The sequence below is a fragment of the Centropristis striata genome, chromosome 11 (genome assembly GCF_030273125.1).
Source record: "Centropristis striata isolate RG_2023a ecotype Rhode Island chromosome 11, C.striata_1.0, whole genome shotgun sequence".
In the NCBI taxonomy this organism is placed as follows: Eukaryota; Metazoa; Chordata; class Actinopteri; order Perciformes; family Serranidae; genus Centropristis; species Centropristis striata.
Genome location: NC_081527.1, coordinates 27,175,080 through 27,198,992, shown reverse-complemented (window position 1 = coordinate 27,198,992; position 23,913 = coordinate 27,175,080). Strand labels below are relative to the sequence as shown.

At 38.9% G+C, this 23,913-nt stretch overlaps 1 protein-coding gene across 1 annotated transcript in view; it reads left to right on the top strand.

Moving 5' to 3' along the window:
* Nucleotides 1-17,926, top strand: part of retreg1 (reticulophagy regulator 1) — a 34,391-nt gene extending 16,465 nt beyond the window's left edge. Inside the window, exons 4-9 of the mRNA XM_059343916.1 lie at nt 6,353-6,470; nt 6,898-6,982; nt 7,530-7,652; nt 11,022-11,092; nt 12,970-13,093; nt 14,816-17,926. Coding sequence (XP_059199899.1) covers nt 6,353-6,470; nt 6,898-6,982; nt 7,530-7,652; nt 11,022-11,092; nt 12,970-13,093; nt 14,816-15,330 — 1,036 coding nt within the window. The 3' untranslated portion in view covers nt 15,331-17,926. The remainder of the gene's footprint in view (nt 1-6,352; nt 6,471-6,897; nt 6,983-7,529; nt 7,653-11,021; nt 11,093-12,969; nt 13,094-14,815) is intronic.
* The last annotated feature ends 5,987 nt before the right edge of the window (nt 17,927-23,913 follow it).

Genomic DNA, 23,913 nt, shown 5'->3' with positions numbered 1-23,913 from the left:
GCATTTAAAAAATATTATTTCATTTTTTGTTTCTTCAAAGACAACTTTTTAGCTGTCTCTATCATCTTGACTCTCCAGTGTTTGCCTGCTTTTTGATTGCGTCATCAAACCTTCTGAAGGTACTCGAAGTTCTTGAGATGTCTCCTGAAGATCGTGGGGCAGGACTCAGGTATGACTGAAGTTGTGTGTCACATTTCCGAAAACACACAAAAAATACCTTCTTACACAACTCTTGTGGTATCTTGCCTTGCAGATATGCATCAAATATATCTTCTGTGCCATAACAATGGGAATGGACATTTTTGTTTGATTCTTGAATAATTGAATATGTCCCTGCTACCCCTGGTTATTTCTATGTGAAGATGGAGTTCAGAAAACACAAATGCTATCTTTTTTTGTTTTTATTTGGAAGTTTGAGTGAACAGGTCCTTTATGGCTTTTAATGCAACTTAATAAGGTATCACAGAGAGGACTGCAGTCTTTGTTTTTGTTTGTTTAATGTACTTTGACGAGGAAAGTATGTTGAACAATGAGAACTACATTTCTCAATTTCATTATAAACAGATCAACAACACGGCACACATCATTGCGTCATCACTGCACAGTGTCTGTATCACTGGAGTCTTATGTTACTTGTACTTGGCTTTGTGTCTTGGGTGGACTGGCGTTGACTGTAAACTCAATCAGCTGGGACTCCGCTTTTTCCCACCCTGTAAATGTCAGTTCACTGTATACGTGGCTGTACGCAGAACATAAACAGGTATTAGCTGGGTCAGAGTAGGGGTGGGCGATATGGCCCTAAAAGAATATCACAATATTGCAGGCTATTTTTGCGATAACGATATTCTTGACGATATTAGGAAATACTTAAAAAAATAGAAAATATGTTTTTTTTGTAGTCTGTATAAATAATTAAAAATCTAAAATGTAGTTTGAAGTGCAAATCTCAACAGTTGCCACATACAAAAAAATGTACTCTTGACTCTTGAGTATGAGCAAATAATAAAAATAACCATTTAGGGGTTCCGGGGGCATATTTTAATGAAATTTTGTAAAGGAGAATAAAGGTTATTGTATGTTTTATTTAAGGCGTCTTATTTTGACAGTCTTCTTGTAAATTCTGTGGTGGATTCTCTTAACACACTGTGCTCTTATTTTGAAAGCTGCATGTGTTTTGAGACAGGGAGTAAGTAGCTTTTTGTGATTAAAACAAATTTAAGCACTACATCAAGAAGTAGGAACGTTGCCAATATCATGATATGCATTTTTTTAACCATAAAAAAAAATTACCGATATTATGGTGAACGATACAATATGGCACACCCCTAGGTCAGAGTTCAGACTTTCTGTGGCGTATACCCACACAGACAGGTGGGTAAACATATTTACACCTATTTACAACTCTGCTGGGTCTGAGCTGGGATGTTTTTGCCGCCATTCCTCGCATTGTTCGTCTCGCTCTATTTTTAAATCAACGGGCTCGTTAGAAGCTCAGACATGCTACTCCCTGTGTTGTTTCAGAGAGACTTGTTGGGTAAAAAGTGACATCTGTGTGACAGCTGCTGGTGTGGTGCCCCGGCCCTCCTGCCCCACCTGCGGGCCTCTGACGTGACAACTTCACTGGTGAAAGTTGGACATTTTCTGCTGGAGTGACGACTGAAGTGTGCGCCAGTGGGTGGTGATGGTGGTCTGTAATGATCTGGAGCAATGAAATTTGATATATTTCGCTTCTCAGTATCCAGAGTATTGATGCAGCTCAGACATGCATGTGACACGAGGGCTGAAAAATGTCAGGATTTGCACCCCCTCTGGATTCGGATGACAGTTATTCTTCTCAAGTGTGCAAATTTTTCTGGATTTAACTAGTGAGGTGTAATTCAGTGGATAGTCTCTGAGGACAGAGGCAGTCAGGGAAACAGATATTTAAATCCACCTGACATAGAGTCTAAATATTTAGTTCTTTACAGCATAAATCACTTGTCCTGCATTCTCCTTCGAGACCAAATCAAATCTTGTATTTGTTTTGGTTTCATGGTGGCACACCCAAGTTTTGCATGAATTCTTCAGAATATAATTTGTTTACATAAGCTTCAAAGCTCTTTACAATTTGCATTTCCTTCACACATTCACACACTGATGGTGGCGCAGCGGCCCTAGCCAGCCCCATTGGGATCAAGTCTGGCTTCAGTGTTGACATGCAGAATCAGGGATTGAACTTTCAACCTTGTCATTTAAAACCTTTAACTCTACTGTCCCACCTGAAACAGGCTAAAATTTTGCTCATTAATAGATTATATGTATGCCGGAATAAGATTTCAGTTGATTCAATAAATATGTTAGCTTGCATTTTTACTGCACTGATTCCTGTTGAGCTGCATGAAGACTTTAAACTTTAAGATTCTTCAATGGAGTCTTGCATAAAGCAGTCGGTGTTCTATCATAGGCAGAGAGGCTTTTAACAACAATTCACTTTAGCTTGAGCTTTAACATGAACACACGTCTTGCCCTGCACCTTTACTTGTTAATCCTCTGAAATCTTCGGCTATGTCTGTTAAAAAATCTGTTAAAAAATCTTCACCATGCCATGTTGGTATCAGTTTTTTCAGTTTTACCTCACCTATATGTCCTGATAATTAATTTTTAACTTTGACTTGAACAAAATTTTGAACCCAAAAGAAACAAAGGAAAACATAAAATCTGATCTTGAAAATTATGTTTCAAAACACAGAATTTTAAATATTGCAAATATGAATACAGGTTGCGTATATAACATATAACAGGTAAAATGAGGATAATCTCTGGTTCAATATTTTATACTAAATATATTTGACATTATCTCCAGTTTAACTAAATCATCAAAAAAAAATTGGCATGGTGTTTCACGCCTGAACTTTAGAGGGAAGCTGATGGCAAGGCTCAATGTTGCTTCATTTTTATGTCTTCACATCATGAAGAAGTAATGTGCAGGTGCTTTCGTGGACTCTAGAGGGTTAAATAAAGTGACGAAACAAACATCCGCTGGGGAAATGTTTCCCCCATGGAAATGAACCTTGTCACCTCCAAGAAAAGTCTCTACATTGGTGAGAAAACCAACCCCAACAAACTCCTCCAGTCCAGTGATCTGTGATGTGGTGAAACTTTATGGTACTTTATCCAAGAAGGCTTGCGTCCATTTCCAGAGAGATGTCTGTCTTTCGTGGAATGGAGAAATGTATATCCTCTCCATCCCTTACTGCTATTACTGCTTCACGGTATCACTGTCACATGTTCAACCCATCATGTTTCCCTGGAAATCAGCCTCCTACGGGGGGGCATGTGCCTGGAAGTCGAGAGGGTAGCAGCGGTTGACTTTTCGTCATAAGGGTTATATGAGACAAGGCTGGGTGTTTGGGTCAGGTGGGAGGGGTGACGGGTGTATATCAGATACTGTAGCTTCTCGTGGCCTCTCGTGCTTGTTCCTTGTAGCCTGGCAGACACATAATTAAGAGGGAGGGAGGTTTGGAAGGGGGTTATGGGAGTAAAATAGGGTTCAGGGAATAAAATGGATGTAGGGTCTTGTAGAACCTGATAATGTAATAAATTCCCGATAATGTAATAAAAATCTGCACTTGAGTCCATTGAAAATGTAATAAAACCTGATGATGTTATAACTTCCCGATAATGTAATAACGTTTTTTTTTTTTTACCAATAATGTAATAAAGTACAACATTAATGGGAGGTTATTACATTATCAGGTTAGCCTTCATTTCGCAAGTCCTGATAATGTAATAATTCCCCAATATTGTAATAATTTAACAGCAGACCACCCATTACTTGGGTTCAAGTGGTGATACTGTGTAGGCAACTCTAGCTCAAGAGCTCTAGCGCCACCAACAGGTCAAAGTTGAATGTTTATAAACTTTTAACCCGTTCATCCATTTTTCACAAACGAGGTATCCATGACACACGAATGCATTCAACAGCTTCTTGAAATCTAAAGGTGCTTGGTGTTATACTTTATTACATTATTGGTAAAAAGTGTATTACATTATCAGGTTTTCAGGGTTCAGCGGATAAAATGGATGTGGGGTCTTCAAAACATTACAATTTACGCACATTTTTACTCTTTTATGACGTCATGCTGTAATAAATTTCAGCAGCGTGTTTACCTGCATGGAAAGCACTTTCACTTTCCTATTCCCATCATTTACCAGCTTCCCTCTAAAGTTCTGACTTCAAACTCCATGCCAGTTTGTATTTGATGATGATAGGCCAAGTAAACCTGGTGATAAGGTAAAATATATTTTGTATAGAAATATAAAACTAGATGTTTACCTCTTATTTGTTATATTTATAACCCACATTTAGAATTCTTCAGTGAGCATGATTGTGTTTTTAAAGTAAAAAAGACATCATTTTTTAAATCCGATTTTAAGTTGATGGGGTTTTTTTTGTTTTGTTTCTTTTGTCAAAATAAAATAATAATAATCAGGTCATATACGTGAGGTTGTGCTAAAACAATACACCAACATGGCATGGTAAACAACTTTTAAGTGTATACAGGCAGAATGATAAGGCGTCAAAAACAAATAGCCCAAATACTCAACATCTACTAAATCGATTGCCCCAAAAATAAAGTGCATGGTTTACATTTATGGTTCTCAGATGATGTACTCTAATAATACTGGTGATTAACCAACTTTCCTACCACAACATTGACATCCTATGATTTTAATTGGGTTTATATTTAGCAAAATGTATGACAGTTGACATGTTTATGTAATATGTATGTCTGGAGCTTATCCAACCCCCAGCTGCTGCCCCGTTTTTTTCTGAGTAAGTCAATAACTCTTCGAAAATGAAGTACCCTTTCTTATAGAAAGAAATGTCCACTGATCACACATTTTCCAATTAGCACAGGAACCTCACAGCTGTGTGAACAGGCAGAAACCAGATCTCCATGGTGATTTCACACCAGCTGTTTCCAGGACAGCTGCACTCACAGGGACATGTTTCCATCCTGTGTTGGACTTAAATTTAGTACATTGTCATTTTATCTGATGAGAGGTGTAGAGGCAGTTACCTTGTCCCTGTCACAAGGTAACTGCCTCTTTTGTTTGAATCACATCAGTCATTGGTATGCTGCAGATAAAAGTGAGATTGTTTGTGAATGCTTAAATTAGTATTTGTTATATCCTTGTTCAGCCTGAGTAGTAGAACATACAGTACATGTACCACCTGTAACATCATCTTGAAGCAAACCTCCAGTGTTTTGCCATTGGTATCCCCAGTATTCCCAGCAGCAGCACAGCATGGAAAGGACTTTCACGTTCCTATTCCCATCTGCCACCTGTCTGTTTAGTCATCTGGCCTGTTTTATTCTAGACTTCTTAATTTAGACTATGACATTTGCATTGGACAGGCTTTTTCTTGGACTAATTTTTATCAATGACTCTCAAAGGGAAGAATTCTAAGCCTCCAAATAAACGTCTCCAGTCTCTCTCAAATGTTGATACTATTTTTAATGTGGAGTCACTGCATACCAAATCAGCAATAACATGCTGACCGTCTACAGATACCAACAAGTCAACTCACTTTATTTGGAAAGCACAGCTGTATAAAATTTTGAGATATGAATAAAATATAGACTAAGCAAGCGACAACAGCTTTAGGTCAGATGATCTCAGAGAACGGGAAAAGACTCAAAAGAGATGAAACAGAGGTGGAGAGTGACATAATAAATTATTTTAATGAGTTGAAATTTGCCCCAAGCACTATAACACTATTAAACACTGGAAACTCTTCAAATCTTTCCAGTTTTAGGGGCAGTTTTTGGGTTTAGTAGTACAAACCACCAATTCCAAAGAAGTTTGGGCAACATCGTAAATAAAACAGAAGTTAAAAATTTGACAAATATTCAACTGAAAACAGTACAAAGGGAATTATTTAATGTTCAAAATGATGAGGTGGTGTTTTTTTGTAAACCAAGCAGTGTTTTAATTCACGTTATATATAGTGTCCCAATTTTTTTGTTGTCGGGGTTGAAGATAAATCTGAGCGTCATCAGCATAGCGAACATATCGCTGTAATTTAAGATTATCTTCATTGTTTAGTACACAATTAATTACTTTTTGGATTAATTGATTGATTGTTTATAAAGTCACAAATAAAATTAAAATGCACATAATGAGTTTCAAGTTCAAGCATCTAAAACTACTTAAATAGAGAAAGATTTTCTTCATTGTTAAACAAAACTAGTGAGACACTCCATATACCTGACCTCCTACCTCAGACTTTTAGTAGCAGTACACACTTTCAAGGTGATTTACCTTAAAGGTGACTAACATTGCATCTGCCCGTCTTATCTTATAGCTGGGAGATCATTGACTCAGGCCAGGACAGCCAGTCTGGGACCGGACCTCAGCTTAGCGACTCTCTCAAACTCTTCCTCCAAGAGACGTCGGCTTTCAAACAGCAGAACCCTGGCAAGGTGAGGCAGAGTCAGCCAATGGCTTCACACTAATCTCAACAACTGAATTACCACAGCAGAGCAGAGAAGCATGTGGTTGTCAGGCTTTCAGGCATCTGGCCCAAACAGATTTTATCACTCACTGGGACTTTACATGACAGTGAGCAGATTTGGCTGAAAAGAAGCCATGGCACTGAAACCACTATTTTTGTTGCAATCCTCTACTTACAGAGGTTGACCAAGACCAAGTTCTTGATTTACTTGAATAACTAGTATAAATAAGCCTGGCTCGCTCCAAAGTTCAATGCTTTTAATCAATTTATCTAATCTGTACACAAAGAAAAATGTTATTTCAACATTTTTGGTTCTGGGCATCACCAGTTAAATTTTTACTAAGAAAGTAACTGATACTAACTTTTTTTGGTGCTTTACTTTCTTTCTCTTCTAGTTCTGCCTGCTGGTTTGCAGTTTGTGCACCTTCTTTGCTGTTTTAGGACGCTACATTCCAGGGATTTTTATCTCATATATTCTAGGTGAGTAAACCAAAGTTTTGCACATGATGAGAAAATTTCGATGATGCTTATAAGACCTATATGCTTAGATAAGTAGATCCAGTACAGCTGGAGGGTTGCTGCATGTTTATTATCCTGGTTTTGGTTAAATTAACCTTTTTAGTCAGAGCAGTGATCTATTGGCAAATACAAAAAATGTACCACGGATAGACTTTGGTCTCCCAAAGGCGAGTAAAGGAAAAGTCACCACCAGCAAAGACATGATTCCATGATTGTGTCTTCATAGAAGGCAACCAGGTATATTTTATCCCATTGGAAAAAAACTTTAGTTTAAAATTTAAGAAGTGTCTACATTCGGAGTCATGGCACTTAAATCAGAGATATAACTGTGTGTCATCAGCATAACGATGAATTATTAGAGGCTGTCATTAAGATTTTATAAGTAATAGCCACAAATAGCATCAGATATTACATCCCATCAGATATTACAACATGGTGAGCAAACAAAATACAGATAAACGATAGAAAACAAATATTTATTTTGCCTTAATTTTTTCTCTCTGTGCAGTGCTGGGTGTTTTCCTGTGGCCTCTGATTTCATCTCAAGAGGTTGGTTTGTGGCTGGAGCCAGTTCTGCAGAAGCTGGACTTTGGCATCGTGGAGTTCCTTCAGAAAATCAAAGAGAACCATGGTAACTATAAAACATGTTATATGTTTTCTATTTTATCTGCATCCTTGACACTTAACTTTCTAAACGTCACATCAGGGAAACAGCTTTGTCTTTGTATTTAAGGTGGCAATATTTGAATTACATGTCGTTAAACGTAAAAAAATATTGCTTATTTTGCCTGTATAGTAGGGATGGTACGCAGTACGCGGTAAAATAAAGAACATTTTGGTCCGCTCTGCATAGAACAATAGGCCCTTATGGACCATAGGTTTTCGGTTTTGCAATTCATTTTGCACTGATGCTTCACAGGCCACTGTGTGTGTGTGTGTGTGTGTGTGTGCGCGCGCGCGCACCTGTCCAGGCAGGTGATCCAATCCCTGTTGTGTCTCCACTCACGCTCTCATACTGTTGTAACTGAAGCCGGGTTCAAAGTGCAGCTATAGTCGCCAGGTCTGCTTATTATAAGCTACTTTGGGCTTCTTATTTTGAAATGTCGCTTGTAAATATCGGCAGTTTCGAGTTGCGTTTTATGGGTTTGTTCTAAAACAAACTTGTTCTGCTCCCAAACCCAGGAGTAGCCCGAAGCATGATAATCATGACCAACAAGACCAACTCAGTGCTGTTACGAGAGACAAACTAAAACATGTATCATTCATCCTCATCCTGGGCTAGCGGTAGCGTACTAACGTTAACGTCAACATTAAGATCTTACGTTCAGTGTTAATAAGAATGTAATCGCCGTCCATAGCAATCAAGGTGAGAAGCACTGATGTGTTGTACATGTCGTGTTTGGGTGCCAATGCAGGCTTATAAAGACAGGAGCAACATTTATAAAGAGACGACGTAGTCTGCCGTTCTTGTCAATGTATTTGCAGAGAGGTGCCAGACAACCGTTAAAGAGACTAAAAGAGAATACCTGGCAAACATCATTGAGACCAACCACCACAACCCGCGTGTGTTATTCAAAACCATTGACTCTGTTCTAAATGCTCCACAGCCTGTCAGCTTGGAGACATCTCCTGAAATGTGTGATAACTTCCTGCACTTTTTTATTGACAAGGTTGCTACTGCTAGGGCCCTCATCTCTGCTCCTGCATCTGACCCCTCAGTCACTGCTCCTTGTTCTGCAGCTTTTCATGGTTTTGAGCCAGTGTCTCTGGCTTTTTTAGAGGACCTGGTTGGCCATATTAAACCATCAGGTTCTACCTGTGATGCTGTCTCCCCTCGTTTCTTCAAAGAGGTTTTCCCCAGTAAAGGGCAGTCTGTATTAAATGTAATTAACAGTAGCCTGTCTACTGGTCTTGTTCCTCGAGGTTTTAAACATGCAGTGATGCAGCCCCTACTTAAGAAACCTGGCCTAGATCGCAGCGTGCTGGCCAATTTTAGGCCTATCTCCAAGCTGCCCTTTATCTCTAAGGTCTTGGAGAAGGTCGTATATGGTCAGCTACAGTCTTTTCTTGATGTACATGGTGTCCTGGAGGTGTTTCAATCTGGTTTTAAAACTATGCATAGCACAGAGTCAGCTCTACTCAGAGTTTTTAACGACATCCTCCTGGCTAATGACTCCGGTGACCATGTAATTCTTGTTCTGTTGGACCTGACTGCAGCGTTTGACACCGTGGACCATAGCACCCTAGTGGCTCGGTTACGCCACCTAGTGGGCATCGGTGGTACTGCGCTAGAGTGGTTCAAGTCATATCTGACCAACAGAAGTTTAAGTGTAAGCCTTGGTACCTCGGAGTCCAGCCCCGCTCCACTGCTGTATGGGGTTCCACAGGGGTCGATTTTAGGGCCCCTGCTTTTTTCTTTGTATTTACTGCCTTTGGGCTCCATCTTGAGAAAGCACGGCATCCCTTTCCATTGCTACGCTGACGACAGTCAGATATATGTGCCACTGAAGAAAAAAGATGCTTTCTCCCTCACACCGCTCCTGTCATGTCTCAAAGACATCAAGGCCTGTATGGCCTTGAACTTTTTAAATTTTAATGAGAAGAAGACAGAAGTGATAGTCTTTGGCCCTAGTGGCTCTTGTGTGACCCCTCCTTTTGACTTGGGCCCTCTGGCAGATTTTATAAGACCAACTGTGTCAAATTTAGGTTTTAAGATGGACAGTGATTTTAAATTAGATCGTCAGATTAGCGCTGCTGTGAGGTCAAGCTTTTTTCATATCGGGCAGCTGGCTAAGGTGAAGCCTTTCCTTACGCACAAGCACTTTGAAACAGTAATCCATGCCTTCGTTACATCTCGGCTGGATTACTGTAACTCACTGTACCTTGGAGTCAGCCAGTCCTCCCTCGCACGGCTCCAGTTAGTGCAAAACGCGGCTGCTCGCCTCTTAACTGGAGTTCGTAAGAGGGAGCACATAACTCCCATCCTGGCCTCCCTCCACTGGCTGCCTGTGCATTTTAGAGTCCATTTTAAGATTCTTTTATTTGTTTTTAAATCTTTAAATGGTCTCGCCCCACTGTACCTCTCTGAGCTCCTCCACCCCTACGCTCCTGCTCGGTGCCTCAGGTCAGCTGATCTGCTGCTCCTGGAGGTACCGAGGTCTAAACGGAAGCTCAGAGGGGACAGATCTTTTTCTGTTGCAGCCCCCAAACTATGGAATGAGCTGCCTTTGCACATCAGACAAGCCTCCTCACTGTCCATTTTTAAAAGTCATCTTAAAACCTATTTTTATTCCTTGGCTTTTAACCACGCATGAGACTCTGCTCTTGTTTTAATGTTTTATGGTTTGCTTTTATTTATTGTTTTTAAATTGTCTTTTAAAAAGCAATGAATCTATTTATTTTAGTGTTTATTTCCTGTTTTATTTATTTTATTGTCTCTTGTTCTGTTTGTTTATGTACAGCACTTTGTTGCGGCTGTTGTTGTTTTAAAGTGCTTTACAAATAAAGTTGAATTGAGTTGAGTTGAGTTGAGACGTAAACCGTGATGTAAAGGCTCTTTAGCCTTTTGAAAAGAGTTTTATTATTCAGTACCGCAGTGATACTGGGATATCTGTACTGCGATATGCAGTTTTTGCTTACAAGCAAACATGAGACCCGTGTGGTCTCATTATGAGTGTGTGATTTTTTTTTTAAAGATATTTTTTGGGCCATTTTCAAGGCTTTATTGTTAGTGAGAAACAGAGTGAAAGGGGGAGACAGAGGGGAAGACATGTGGGAAAGGGCTCCAAGTCGGATTCGAACCCGGGCCGCCCGCTTACGAGGACGGTGCCTCTATGGTATGCGATCTACCAGGTGTGCCACCGGGGCGCCCCACAAGTGTGTGATTTATGTCAGTGTTCTAATCCCATATAAACCTAACATACAGTGTCTTCTCTCTTACTTGTACTCAATATTGGAGTAGAAAACAAAATAAGTTGCATTCATGTTTTCTTTCTTGCAGAGAAAAGAATGATGCAGGCTCAAACTGAGAAAGAGGGCATCGAGTCAGACCTCTCTTCCATGTTTCCCAAGGTTGGCTGATCGTCTTATCTCTCTCTCTTAATGATGCTTCCGTTTACTGACAGAATTCAGTTTAAGCTAATTGTCATTCAGTGCACATGATCCACATCAGCATCAAGGCCTGGGCCAAAGAGATTTTGCTTTTCAAGCCAAACACCTGGTTACAGATTAAATTCACTGAGTGTTCTTCCCATAAAAGTCACAAGGTTGAGTCCTGCATTTGAGAAATGTATTACTAAAGTGGTGTAATTAAGAGCAGTGAGTTATCATGAGTATAGGTTGAAAATATAGGTATGGATTTACGTCAGATTGAAGCAACAACATTTTTTTATTTTTATTTGACTGCTCTAAAACTTGACTTGCATGTTAACCTGAGACTGGAAAACAAAGCTCCACTTACTTTACATATCTATGACTACATTTATTTTGTTTGAGATTTAAAATTCATCTTGCAGACTCTATCAGCAGATGTATTTTGATCAAAACCGAGCACACTGGGGGTGAAATGGTATTTACATTTCTCCCGAACCATTTGGTACAAGATGTTTGGAATGGTATGCAACATCCTTCAATTGGTATGTCCTGTGACCCAAACAATTGGGTCTAAATAATCAGTGTATGTCTGCTACTCACACACGCAGAACAGAAGTTATAGAGTGCAAGTTTTATTGGGAAAGTACCAAACCATGACCCGAAAACTAGGCACATGCTGAACCATAAATGTTGTGTACTTTTCCATCCCCAGTGTAAACTTATTCCAGAAACTTTCCAGTAAATCGACCTTGTGCTAAGAACGTGTGTCAAACTGCTAATTCCACACAGCAGACTACACATGGCAGCTCTTTTATACTTTATCCCCAGAAATGATCAGTACTGTTGCACTGAGATTAAATCTAAGAGTTGAAATTACTGTTGTAGTGTCATCATTTAAGTGCATCTCTCTTTCTAATCTGGGCTTTTTTCATTAGCATTTTAAAAGCCGTATTTCGACTAGGAGGGGAAAGTGGCCACCGGGAAAGTCTCAGGCCACACCCTCTCAAAAGTCCACTCACTCTGCATGTCTCCACGACAAGTTAGCGCCTAGAGGGATTTAGAGACTCTGGAGGTGACGTATGGTTTTCACCGTTTCTGACTGTGCACAACGTCAGCAGCTGAAAGCAGCATGGCTAATTATGCACAGAACGTCTGCTGATCATAAACATAGTGATTGTGAATTAACAACATCGCTAACTGTTCAGTGTCTGGTGCTTGTTGTAAACAAACAGAGATCACTGTAACTGTAGCTAACTGCCTAACTGAACGGCGGCTCTTCTTAATGAGCCGCGGGGTCGGAGGCTCTTCTTAAAGAGCCTCCGACCCCACGGCTTGTTTGGAAGAGTAAGAAGGAGTCGCTGGATTTGTCTTGCTTCCTTGAAAAATAGTCTCTAAGGGGGTCTGAAAAGTCGCTAAATTTAGCAACAAAGTCGCTAAGTTGGGAACACTGCTTTGCCGACTTTTACAAATGACGCGTGTTGTTGTCGTGTAGAGTACTACGCCACATCCCGCTTAGCGATCTATCCAATCAGTCACCAGGCTGTTTCAGGGGAGAAAAAAGATCCTGCTCGTCTACATGGACTAAAAAAGTCCTGACTGCTCGTATTCAAATTAGGGGCGTTTCGGCAAGTGAGACCCGCCTCATTCCGGGTATTGTCCGGGTATTACCCGATAGTGGAAACAGCCCTATTGCAGTAATGTTAAAAACAGTGTGACATGCACATTTATGCCGTTTTAAATTTCTTTAGTTGTTTACCTTTTGCAAGATAACTAACCCACTCAAGTTTGAGGCAGTCAGCTCCGCCTGTGTTTGGCTCTCTAAAATCTGAAGTGTCCATGTGTTTCCCCTCCTTCAGCTCGACTCCACAGTGTGTAAGGAAATGTCTGTATCGGACACAGAGGTGTCTGATGTGACGTGGACGGACAACGGCACTTTCAACCTGTCAGAGGGACACACACCACAGACGGAGAACTCAGAGGGTACGTCAGCTCCACATCGTCCTTAAAATAAAGATGTTCGTTTTGAGAATGGAAACATGGAGGCGTATCTGAACGAAAAGCTGTGTCTTACTTGATGGGTGTGACAACGTACTAAAACATAAAATATTGAGGGTTTAGCTCAACTATCCTCACCTATCAGGGCTCAACATGCACAGCCAAACACCAGCCAAAACTGAAATGTGGTTGCGATTTTTATTCACCTTATATTTTGAGTAATTAAGGGCGCTTTCACACCTATCTCATTAGGTCTGGACTTTAGGAGTTGGTCTCGGACCGGACCACACTACCCAAGGTCCGAACCTTTTGCAGTGTGAAAACAACTTTTTTTTATAGTTCGGACCTTCGTATCAATGACAGGACGTTTTTTTCTTCTTCTGCTCTCGAATTATGGTACAGGAAAAGACTTTGCCATAACTGGCAGGATTGAGAGACGTTTTCTCCTCCTCTCCTGTCGACGGCGATACAGTTTTCGCAGTATAAGAAATCTTATCATGCAATTTATTTCACCTGCACTTGAGAGAAATATTTAATTGACCATTTGTTTAATGGATGCAGATTACTAATGCAACAATTTTTAAAAACATGTTTATTTTGGCATGAATGTTTCGGTGTTTGCTGTCCCTAGGTTTTATTGGTATATATTGCAAATACAAATAATAAACCTCCAGACTCCCTAACCTCTTACTGTATACATTTAGTTTCAAGCACAATGGGCTTATTACTTGATTTTCTATCTTTTGTCAAAATCTAATTTTTTATCCCCGCCATTTTCTGTACCTTCATTGCTCACAGTATCAGTAATGTTGAATTTATAAAATATCAAAAATGGTATTAGAAAAGTTGGAAATTTTGATATGAGGACTAAGGAAAATGAATAGCTTATACTAAATGTCTTATTTTATTCTTGCTCCCTGTAGAACCTGAAAATTTAATAAATTCCCGATAATGTAATAACCCAGATAATATAAGATATATAAGATAATGTAATAAAAATCTGCACTTGAGTCCATTGAAAATGTAATAAAACCTGATAATGTAATAACTTTCCTATAATGTAATAAAGTGCATTTCCCAATAATGTAATACACTTTTTACCAATAATGTAATAAAGTATAACATTAATGGAAGGTTTTTGATCAAATCAAAGATGGCGGAAAATCCAATATGGCCGAAAAACCCCATTGAGCTCGGATTGGCCCAAGGTTTCCAGTGATACATCCTTTGGGAAAAACGGATGAACGGGTCAAAAGTGAATAAACATTCAACTTTGACCTGTTGGTGGCGCTAGAGCTCTTGAGCTAGAGTTGCCTACACAGTATCACCACTTGAACTCAAGTAATGGGTGGTCTGCTGTTAAATTATTACAATATTGAGGAATTATTACATTATCAGGACTTGCGAAATGAAGGCTAACCTGATGATGTAATAACCTCCCATTAATGTTATACTTTATTACGTTAAAAGTGTATTACATTATTGGGAAATTAACTTTATTATATTATCGGGAAGTTATTACATTATCAGGTTTTATTACATTTTCAATTGACTCAAGTGCAGATTTTTATTACATTATCGGGGTTATTACATTATCGGGAATTTATTACATTATCAGGTTCTACACTCCCTGTTCTTTTTGTGGCCTCTGTTCATCAAAGTGTAATTGCCATAGCTTTTAAAAAAATCTTTCTTTTTTTCTTACAGACCTCGACAGAGAAGAAGCGTTTACAGGAGGCCTTCCAGAATTCCCCTCACTTGATAACGGCGCAACGACCAATGGCGACGACGACGACGACCTCAGCCTCGGTCTTCCCTGCCCTCCGCCTCAGCTGCCGATCAAATCCAAGCATACCTCCTCTCACAAAGACCAACCCACTGATAAAGCCCTCGAGTTAGTCAACCAGATGGCGGGTGACGTCATCGCGGCCGCCGTCACGGCCGCCATCCAGGAGAGAATAGAAGCGGCAGTCGGCTTCACGGCGCTCAGCGGGGAATTGGATCGGTCAAGACTCCCAGAATCCTCCAGGCTGCTGGAGTTGGCCGAGGAGTCGGACAGCGAGGTGGAGGACTTTGAGCTGCTGGACCAGTCGGAGCTGGAGCAACTGGAGGGGGAGCTGGGGCTGGGAGAGGAGAAGGTCCAGGCCAAAGAAGAGGAGAAGACAGAGAGCGACAAGCCAGCCTCTTCTGGATTCTTCTCCAAACTCCTGAGACGCCACTGATGGAAGAAAAGGACGGTCGGCAGGGTTAGTGAGGACATGTGGAGGGGAGATGGAGGTGGTGTGATCACAGAAGACTGTTTGGGGTTATAAGAAAATTATGTTTCCATTTACTTTTTTCTGTAGAGCTAACATCAACATTTAAAAATTGACCAGTTTGTCAAATATGGAGCTGAAAAGTGAGAATCTTCTGAGCTTAATGCCGAGATCGGACTGCACAATATCAGCCAGATGATGACTTCACGCGACAGACGAGGGGACAGAAATGGGTGTCTTGTTTAATCCGACAAGTCCTCCAAACCTGCAACCTCATATGTCTGTGTTCCTTGAAATATGTCCAACAAGGGTGATTCTAAAAATAGTGCCCTTACCTCTTGGGTAAGGAGATCAACATGTCTTCATACATTACTGTGTAGTTTAAACACAGTGTTAATGTTGTGAAAAATCTGTGGTTTCATTAGGTTGAGGCAACAGACTACTTCCCTAAAGTCAGGGAAGAAAAGTACATGGTGAGGCAATGGTTAGAAAAGTTATAATAAAGTTATAATAGTTACAAAGCTGATGCAATTACTGAAGTGAAGCAGCTCAAATAAAATATTTGACTTTTGTTTTTGCATGGAACATGAACTTTTAACTCAATCTTTGCTTTCACACTCGTCACTTCTGCATTGGCATCCTTCATGATTATTAAGGCCACTAGAGGGCGCCGCTGACTACAAACATAAATATAGCTTGTAATAATCTGCCGTACAAACAACACGACGTGGTTGTCGCCGATTTTGATGACACCTAGTTGGTGTGAGCAGCAGAAGGTATTACTAAAACATTTCAACATGGAGTGCTTTTGCCCAAGCAACCTGCATATTTATTTATTTAATTATCTATTTATTTATGAACATATATTTGTAGTGCGCCCCCTACATATTTATCACAGGTCCGTTCTCTTCCTATTTGCTGACATTTTTAATTAAAAAATGTCCTTTTTTTCGGATTCTGTGACCGTCTAATCCAACACAGTGACCTTTATGAAAAAAGAAATATTGTGTAGTCTGATCCTGGCGTAAAGATGTGTTGATGATTTGAGGAATAGGAGTCGTACTGGTCGTTTTAATCAGTTGCTGTGGTAACAGTGGTCTTTTCAAAAATAACTTTTGTAATCTCATCACATTTTATGGTGAAATCAATTTAACATAAACAGCATAGAAACACTTGTTGATGTAGATGGTGACATACTATTACTTAGTTATTAGCAAACAAGGACAGCATACATTTACATTTACCACTAACCTGTGAGGTGGTAATATGGATAACTATATATATATATATATATATATACACACACACACACACACAATGTAGACAGTTCACAAACCTCACTTTGACGCTGAATCATCCAACATTTCCCAGAATTCCAAAGACATCAAATCAGCTGACAATCACTCGGCAATCAAAACACCTTTAAGGCTCGAAATATTGCTACTGTTTGGATAGTTGACTGTGAGGATTACAAAGTAGGAAACCTTTTTATTATTATTATTATTATTATTATTATTATTATTAGTATTATTATTATTATTTTATTTTATATGTAGGTTTTATTTTTCATGAAACATGTATGTAGTCGAGAGACTTATTTTATAACAACATGCAGCAGGTCTCAAAATACTATGCATGGAAATCTCATTTTGAGACGTTAATATATTTAAACATTAAAACATTTTACTTCCAGCCCAAGAATTTGCACATGTGCCCCGTTTTTATCTAAACAATGACGGTGAAGGAGAATTATAGTTGTAAACGGTTTTGGCTTAAGGACTGTATAAACATGAGCGGAGCATCTCTAGAAATATCCCCAATTCAGCCACTGCTATCTTGTTCTGGTGGAGTGATTTGGAGCCAGTCTGCGCAGTAGTGACAAAGATATCAACTTCCTGCCCAAACACCAGTCTGATCAATCAGGAGTCAGTTACAGTTGTCAATCATGACATCACAACCCGGTTTTATAGAATCAAATAACAAATTAAAACCAAACACATAAAAAAAAAAAAAAACTCCTGAACAAATATCACGGTGATAGGAACGGCCTAGAATGACAAAAAACATCTTTGGGGAACATTTATTTGTTCTCTACTTTGTGTTTTTAGTTTGACTATATATATTTATAACCTGTACTGCAGCCAGGGGGCAAATGTTTTGGTCTCATTTTTTGGGAAGCTGTCAGGTTGTCCCTCTTTCAAGTCAAGTCTCGGCCCATGTGAACCCATAAAGAAATCAGATCCTCAAGTTGTACCCAAATTAAGCTCAAAATGAAATTTGAATGTGCTGAAAGTAAAATGTTATGCGATGGCGTACCCCCAAATGCACCTTAATTATTATTTAGCAATGCACCTAAGTATGGCGGTCTGCTGTGACAAGCATCAGTTGTGGATTCACCAAATGAAGAAAGACTGTTTCCTTCAACATGCCTTGTACATTATAAGACTTTGTTTTTTTTATAATAAAGACACAGCAATGTATGATGTATCTTCTTGAATTAATCATGAATGCCTTGTATTAGTAAAGGTGACAATAGAAATATTTGTTCATCAGTGCCTAAGAGGATGTTGTAGTGGCTGCATTAAATTCTAGCTCACATGTGATAACTGTTTAAAACAAAATGTTTCGAGGTTCGTGCTCCACTAAATCCAGACCTTTAAGATGATTGATGTTTTTGATTTCATGGTGGCTCCAGTGCATTTGTCTCAAAGTAAGAAATTCATTTTGAATTAGTTTAAAAAAAAAAAAACCAACATGTTGGTGGGTCAGAACCAAAATGCATTATTAACAAAATGTACTTTTATGTAATTAAACTCAAGAATGTCAATAAAATGTTGTAACGCAGTGCACAGCGTCATTTATTTGACCGCATTGTGTGTTGGCTAACATGTCTCACTGACTTGTGGGGACACAGGTTTGCACATTGACATATGGGGACTTGTCAACTTTCTGGGGACAAAAGTCTTGAGAATGTAAATGATTAAATTCTAGTGTTAAGTCTTGATTTAAGGTTAGGGTTCAAGTTTTTGTTGCTTCAAACATGCACTTCTGATTTCTTTAAGATTTTTTTTTGCGTAAGTATGATTTTACGGAGTATGTTTACTCATACACAAAAAGAAAAGTACAGTATTGAAGTGCTTACTTGTATACTTACATTTTTGCCACTTTATTGCTACTCCTTAAAACTTTTCACTACAAAACAAACATTGTACTTGTGTATTAACATTTGACATAGAAAGAGATGTGAGTAGTATGATGCTTCAGAACATGTTTCCAATCTGACAACATCAGCCGCAATTTCTGAAAAGGCCCAGCTGGGAGTGCTACACCACTTTGGAGGAGCTTTGCTTTTGTTCTCTGTTGCTATTCCTCAGTTGGTCTTTGTGGTTTTTATATAGAGAGACGTAATTATACGGTGATCGTTTTAATGTAGAAAAAAAGGTCGATGACAAAAGGATTGTTTTGGGAAAGGAAAAGCAAAAAACTTAATTTAATTTATTTTGTACAATTTGATACAAAAACGGGGCCCTATCTCTATAGATTTTGTGGTACCAGGAATATGAAAAAGTTACTTTTTCACATAAAGAAACCATCTTACTGCAACAACTTTAAAAGGTCACATTTTTTACTTATAACATGATACAATTATGTACCAAAAATAGGCTAAACAACTTAAACATAATTTAATTTCAAAATAAATTTGTAATGTAAATAATACAAATTTTTATTTTTATTTCTATTGGGTTATTAACCCAATACTTCACTTGAGTAAATGGATCAAAGCCAAGGCCGGATTAACCATATGGGCAACTGGGCAATTGCCCAGAGGCCCACGGCCTCAAGTGTGGGCACAAGCAAAATATCTGCTTATCTCTCGCTTATTTGTTAAACTGTCCATTGGAGCTCAAAAATGAATTTTGAGGTGACAGGTGATTTCTTTTTAAAATGAGCTGAGGACCAAAATGCTACTTGATTCTAGATTTTTGTTTGTGTCTTATCTTCCTCTGTGATGGCTCTATCAATTCAATACATTTGTGCTGCTGGTAATAGGTGTTGTTCTTTCTATCTTTTTGTACGGTGTCCTTGAGTGCCAATAAAGGCACCTTCCAAATAAAATGTATTATCATTATTATTAGGGCCTCGGGGCAATCGCACCGAGCACTGGTCCTATACAGCAATAGCTGTAGTAATAATAACTAGAAAATAATTAACTGTTATACTGTGGATTTCTTCTTATTCCTCTTGCGGACGCAATTTCGTCCCGCTACTAGTCCTACAACTTAAAGAGTTGCAGGACAAATTATATATCAAAACGTGCGGTTTGATCGGGATCGGTGTGCTATTACTTTTCTCTACAGAATATGAATTTTTTGCGACGTAAGTCGCGAAAAACTGCTCAAAATTTTGCATTGAAATGAATGGGACGGCCGACAAAAAATGAGCGAAAAAGAACAATCATTGGAGATTTTTAAACGTCTACTTCTCCGACATAATTTAACCTAGAGACTCCATTTAAACTTTAAACAGTAGACACAAGTCTTGTGTATCGGTGTATTAATCCACGTTTCGATAGGTCATATAGTTTTTTATCAATCCCTGTTCAATGACCATGATAATTTTTGGAGAAATTCTGAGATTATAATGGGTGTGTATTGCACGGAATGTTCGTGTCAGAGTGTGTGATGTCATCGCTCAGAGTGTAGAGGGAGAGGTAAAACTGTCAAAAAATTAATTTTAAAACTGCGCTCCAGGCCGCAAATTTCACTCTACAGAAATAATTTATACATAGAAACGTAGGAAAATTTGTCTTCTCACTCACAATCCTCTGGTAAAGCTGTCAGAGTTATAGTTTGGGCGTACGACGCACAGATGCGGCACCAACACCACCAACAGCCTCATTGGGTCCCATATTAAAAACGCAGGGAGATATTTGAAAAAGGGATATGGAAACGTTTTTTTAGATCGCTCTAACAAAGCTATTTTTTCATTTTTCTGAAATAAAAACATATGTAGACGTTCAGGAAGAACTCAGGACGCTCAAAGTGAAGTCGAATCAATGATAGGTATTATGGTTTTGCCAAAAATGCTTTCTGTTCGAGGCCAGAAATTCCAGTCCACCTCTGGCTGCTGTCACTCTTTCGGAACTTTAACAGGTGGTGTCAGTTAATTCAGTTGATTGCTTTGATTTGATTGCCTTTGATCTTTGATGTGATTACAGTTACAGATACACACACACACACACATGCGCGTAAGTGCACACACTCCTCACACATGCATACACCTGCTTCAAACACGCACACACAGGTAACTTTGTGATTTTAGTTACACACACAGGTAACTTTATGCGATTTTCGCTACACACACACACACACACACACACAAATGCGCGCGTATGCGCGCACATTCCTCCACATACATGTTTCTCTCTCTCTCTCACACACACACACACACACACACACACACACACACACACACACACACTTTGAGGTTAAAGGGCATAGTTTTAAATCTCTGAAGAATCTCATCATAGTGTACACACACCGGCAGTAGCCCCCGTGGCCCTTTCAAAATTTCCCCAGAGGAAATTTTCTAGTTAGGGCCTCGGGGCAATCGCACCGAGCACTGGTCCCATACAGCAATAGGGCAAAGCCTGCAAAGCACTGAAATGAATGGGACGGCCGAAAGAAAATGAGCAAAAAAGAACATTAATTGAAGATTTTCAGACGTCTACTTCTCCGGCATAATTTCACCTAGAGACTCCATTTAAACTTTAAACAGTAGACACAAGTCTTGTGTATTGGTGTATTACTTTGCGTTTCGATAGGTCATATAGTTTTTTATCAATCCCTGTTCAATGACCATGATAATTTTTGGAGAAATTCTGAGATTATAATGGGTGTGTATTGCACGGAATGTTCGTGTCAGAGTGTGTGATGTCATCGCTCAGAGTGTAGAGGGAGAGGTAAAACTGTCAAAAAATAATTTTGAAAACTGCACTCCAGGCCGCAAATTCCACTCTACAGAAATAATTTATACATAGAAATGTAGAAAATTTGTCTTCTCACTCACAATCCTCTGGTAAAGCTGTCAGAGTTATAATTTGGGCGTACGACGCAAAGATGCGCCACCAAAACCACCAACAGCCTCATTGGGTCCCATATTAAAAACGCAGGAAGATTTCGGAAAAAGTGAGATTTAACTGTTTTTTAAGATCGCTCTAACAAAGCTATTTTTTACGGAGCCCCCCAGGGGACACGGGGGAAAAAAAAAGATGGGTGAAAAAAAAAAAAAATGATGGGTGAAAAAAAAAAAAGGACGGACTTTTGCGAGATCCCGAGTTACTTTTGCGAGATCCCGAGATAGTTTTGCGAGATCCCGAGTTAGTTTTGCGAGATCCCGAGATACTTTTGCGAGATCCCGAGTTACTTTTGCGAGATCCCGAGATAGTTTTGCGAGATCCCGAGATACTGACGAAAGAAGAGGAGCAATGGAGGAGCGATATTCGCCTATTTTCCGGCCTTCTAACTGGAATAGCGTCACGAAAACCGCACCAATTTCCCCCAGGATGGTTTTATTTTGTACAGAAAACTAAGACTGACATTTCACAGGCTTGATCAACTCCCCAAAATCAGCGAGTCTGGCGAAAGATTAAAGTAACCGGGCCGAATATACGTCCTAGTGCCCAACGGCAGCCAGAGTGCTTAGGGACCGTCGCAAAAGTGCAACGTCTTTCTTTTCTATTTTTAATAACTCACTGGAAATTCATCTAATAAACACCAAACGACTTCTGATGTGTTCATGAACTCACTGTGGACTTCCCACACCCTTTATTTTCAATACACACCTTTTCAATTCCTTTTATTCAGTGTGTACAATATTTAAGCCTTTTATTTTGTAATAGCTCTCTTGTTTTTATAGATAGCCTATCAACACCAAACCACTTCTGATGTGTTCATGAACTCATTGTGGATTTCCCACAACCCTTTATTGTCATTAAAAACTCTTTCAATTTTTTTAAAAGGCATAAGTAATCAGTATATATAATTATTTCACATCTTAGGCTTTTATTTTGTAATAGCTCAATTGATTTTATAGATATCAACACTAAACCACTTCTGATGTGTTCATGAACTCATTGTGGATTTCCCACAACCCTTTATTTTCAATAAACCCCCTTTTTTAAAGGCACAAGTAATATGTGTGTATAGTTCTTTCATATATAAGGCCTTTCTTATTTGATAGCTGTTTGAATCAGTCACAACCCTTTAGTTTCAAGCAAAACCTTTACAAGTTGTTTAGATATAAGGAGCAATAAGCGTGTATATTCTATTCATACTTAAGGCTTTTATTTTTTAATAACTCACTTGTTTTTCTACATATCGACTTCAAAACACTTCTGATGTGTTCATGAACTCACTATGAAGCTTCCACAGCTTCTTGCTTTCCTTTAAAATCCTTACAAGATTCTTAGACATCATTCATTTCTTTACATTTCTCATTTTTTATTTTGACTTCACTGTTCTTTTTCTTCAAAATTGCTGCTGTTAATTCAGGTCAAGCATGCAAATTGTCATTCAAGCATGACACATACAACCTTTCAGGTAGTTTAGCATTAATTGCAAGCTGTTAAAGCAAAGTGAATAAACAAAAATATGATTACTACAGCCACAAGTATGCATCTGTACTTGACCATCAGCTCGTGATGCTTTCCAAAACAGAAAATCGAGAACAACTATAGCAAGCAATAGTAAGGAGTTAAAATACTAAGAGCAGTCTTTGTCTTTTGTTGAACATAGTCATATATAAATTGGGCTGCACAGTAATTAAATACGTAAATTACATTTTTACACGCACGCACACACACACACTGGTCATTTAATGTAATAACAGTTAAAGATACACGCACACACACACACTGGTCATTTAATGTAATAACAGTTAAAGATACACGCACGCACACACACACTGGTCATTTAATGTAATAACAGTTAAAGATACACGAACGCACACACACAATGGTCATTTAATGTAATAACAGTTAAAGATACACGCACGCACACACACACTGGTCATTTAATGTAATAACAGTTAAAGATACACGCACGCACACACACAATGGTGATTTAATGTAATATCAGTTAAAGATACACGCACACACACACACACACACTGGTCATTTAATGTAATAACAGTTAAAGATACACGCACGCGCACACACACACACACACACACACACACACACATATGCGCGCGTAAGCGTGCACACTCCTCCAGATACAAATGTTTCACACACACACATTTTGAGGTTAAAGGGCATAGGTTGCTGTATAAATAAATACTTGAAGAGGAATAGTATCATAACATTACTAGTATTAATTGTTTGAAATCTCTGAAGAATCTCATCATAGTGTACACACACCGGCAGTAGCCCCAGTGGCCCTTTCAAAATTTCCCCCAGAGGAAATTTTCTAGTTATTATTATTATTATTATTATTATTATCTATGTAGTGGGTCAATCTAGCCAGATTATAATGATGCTGATGTGTTTTG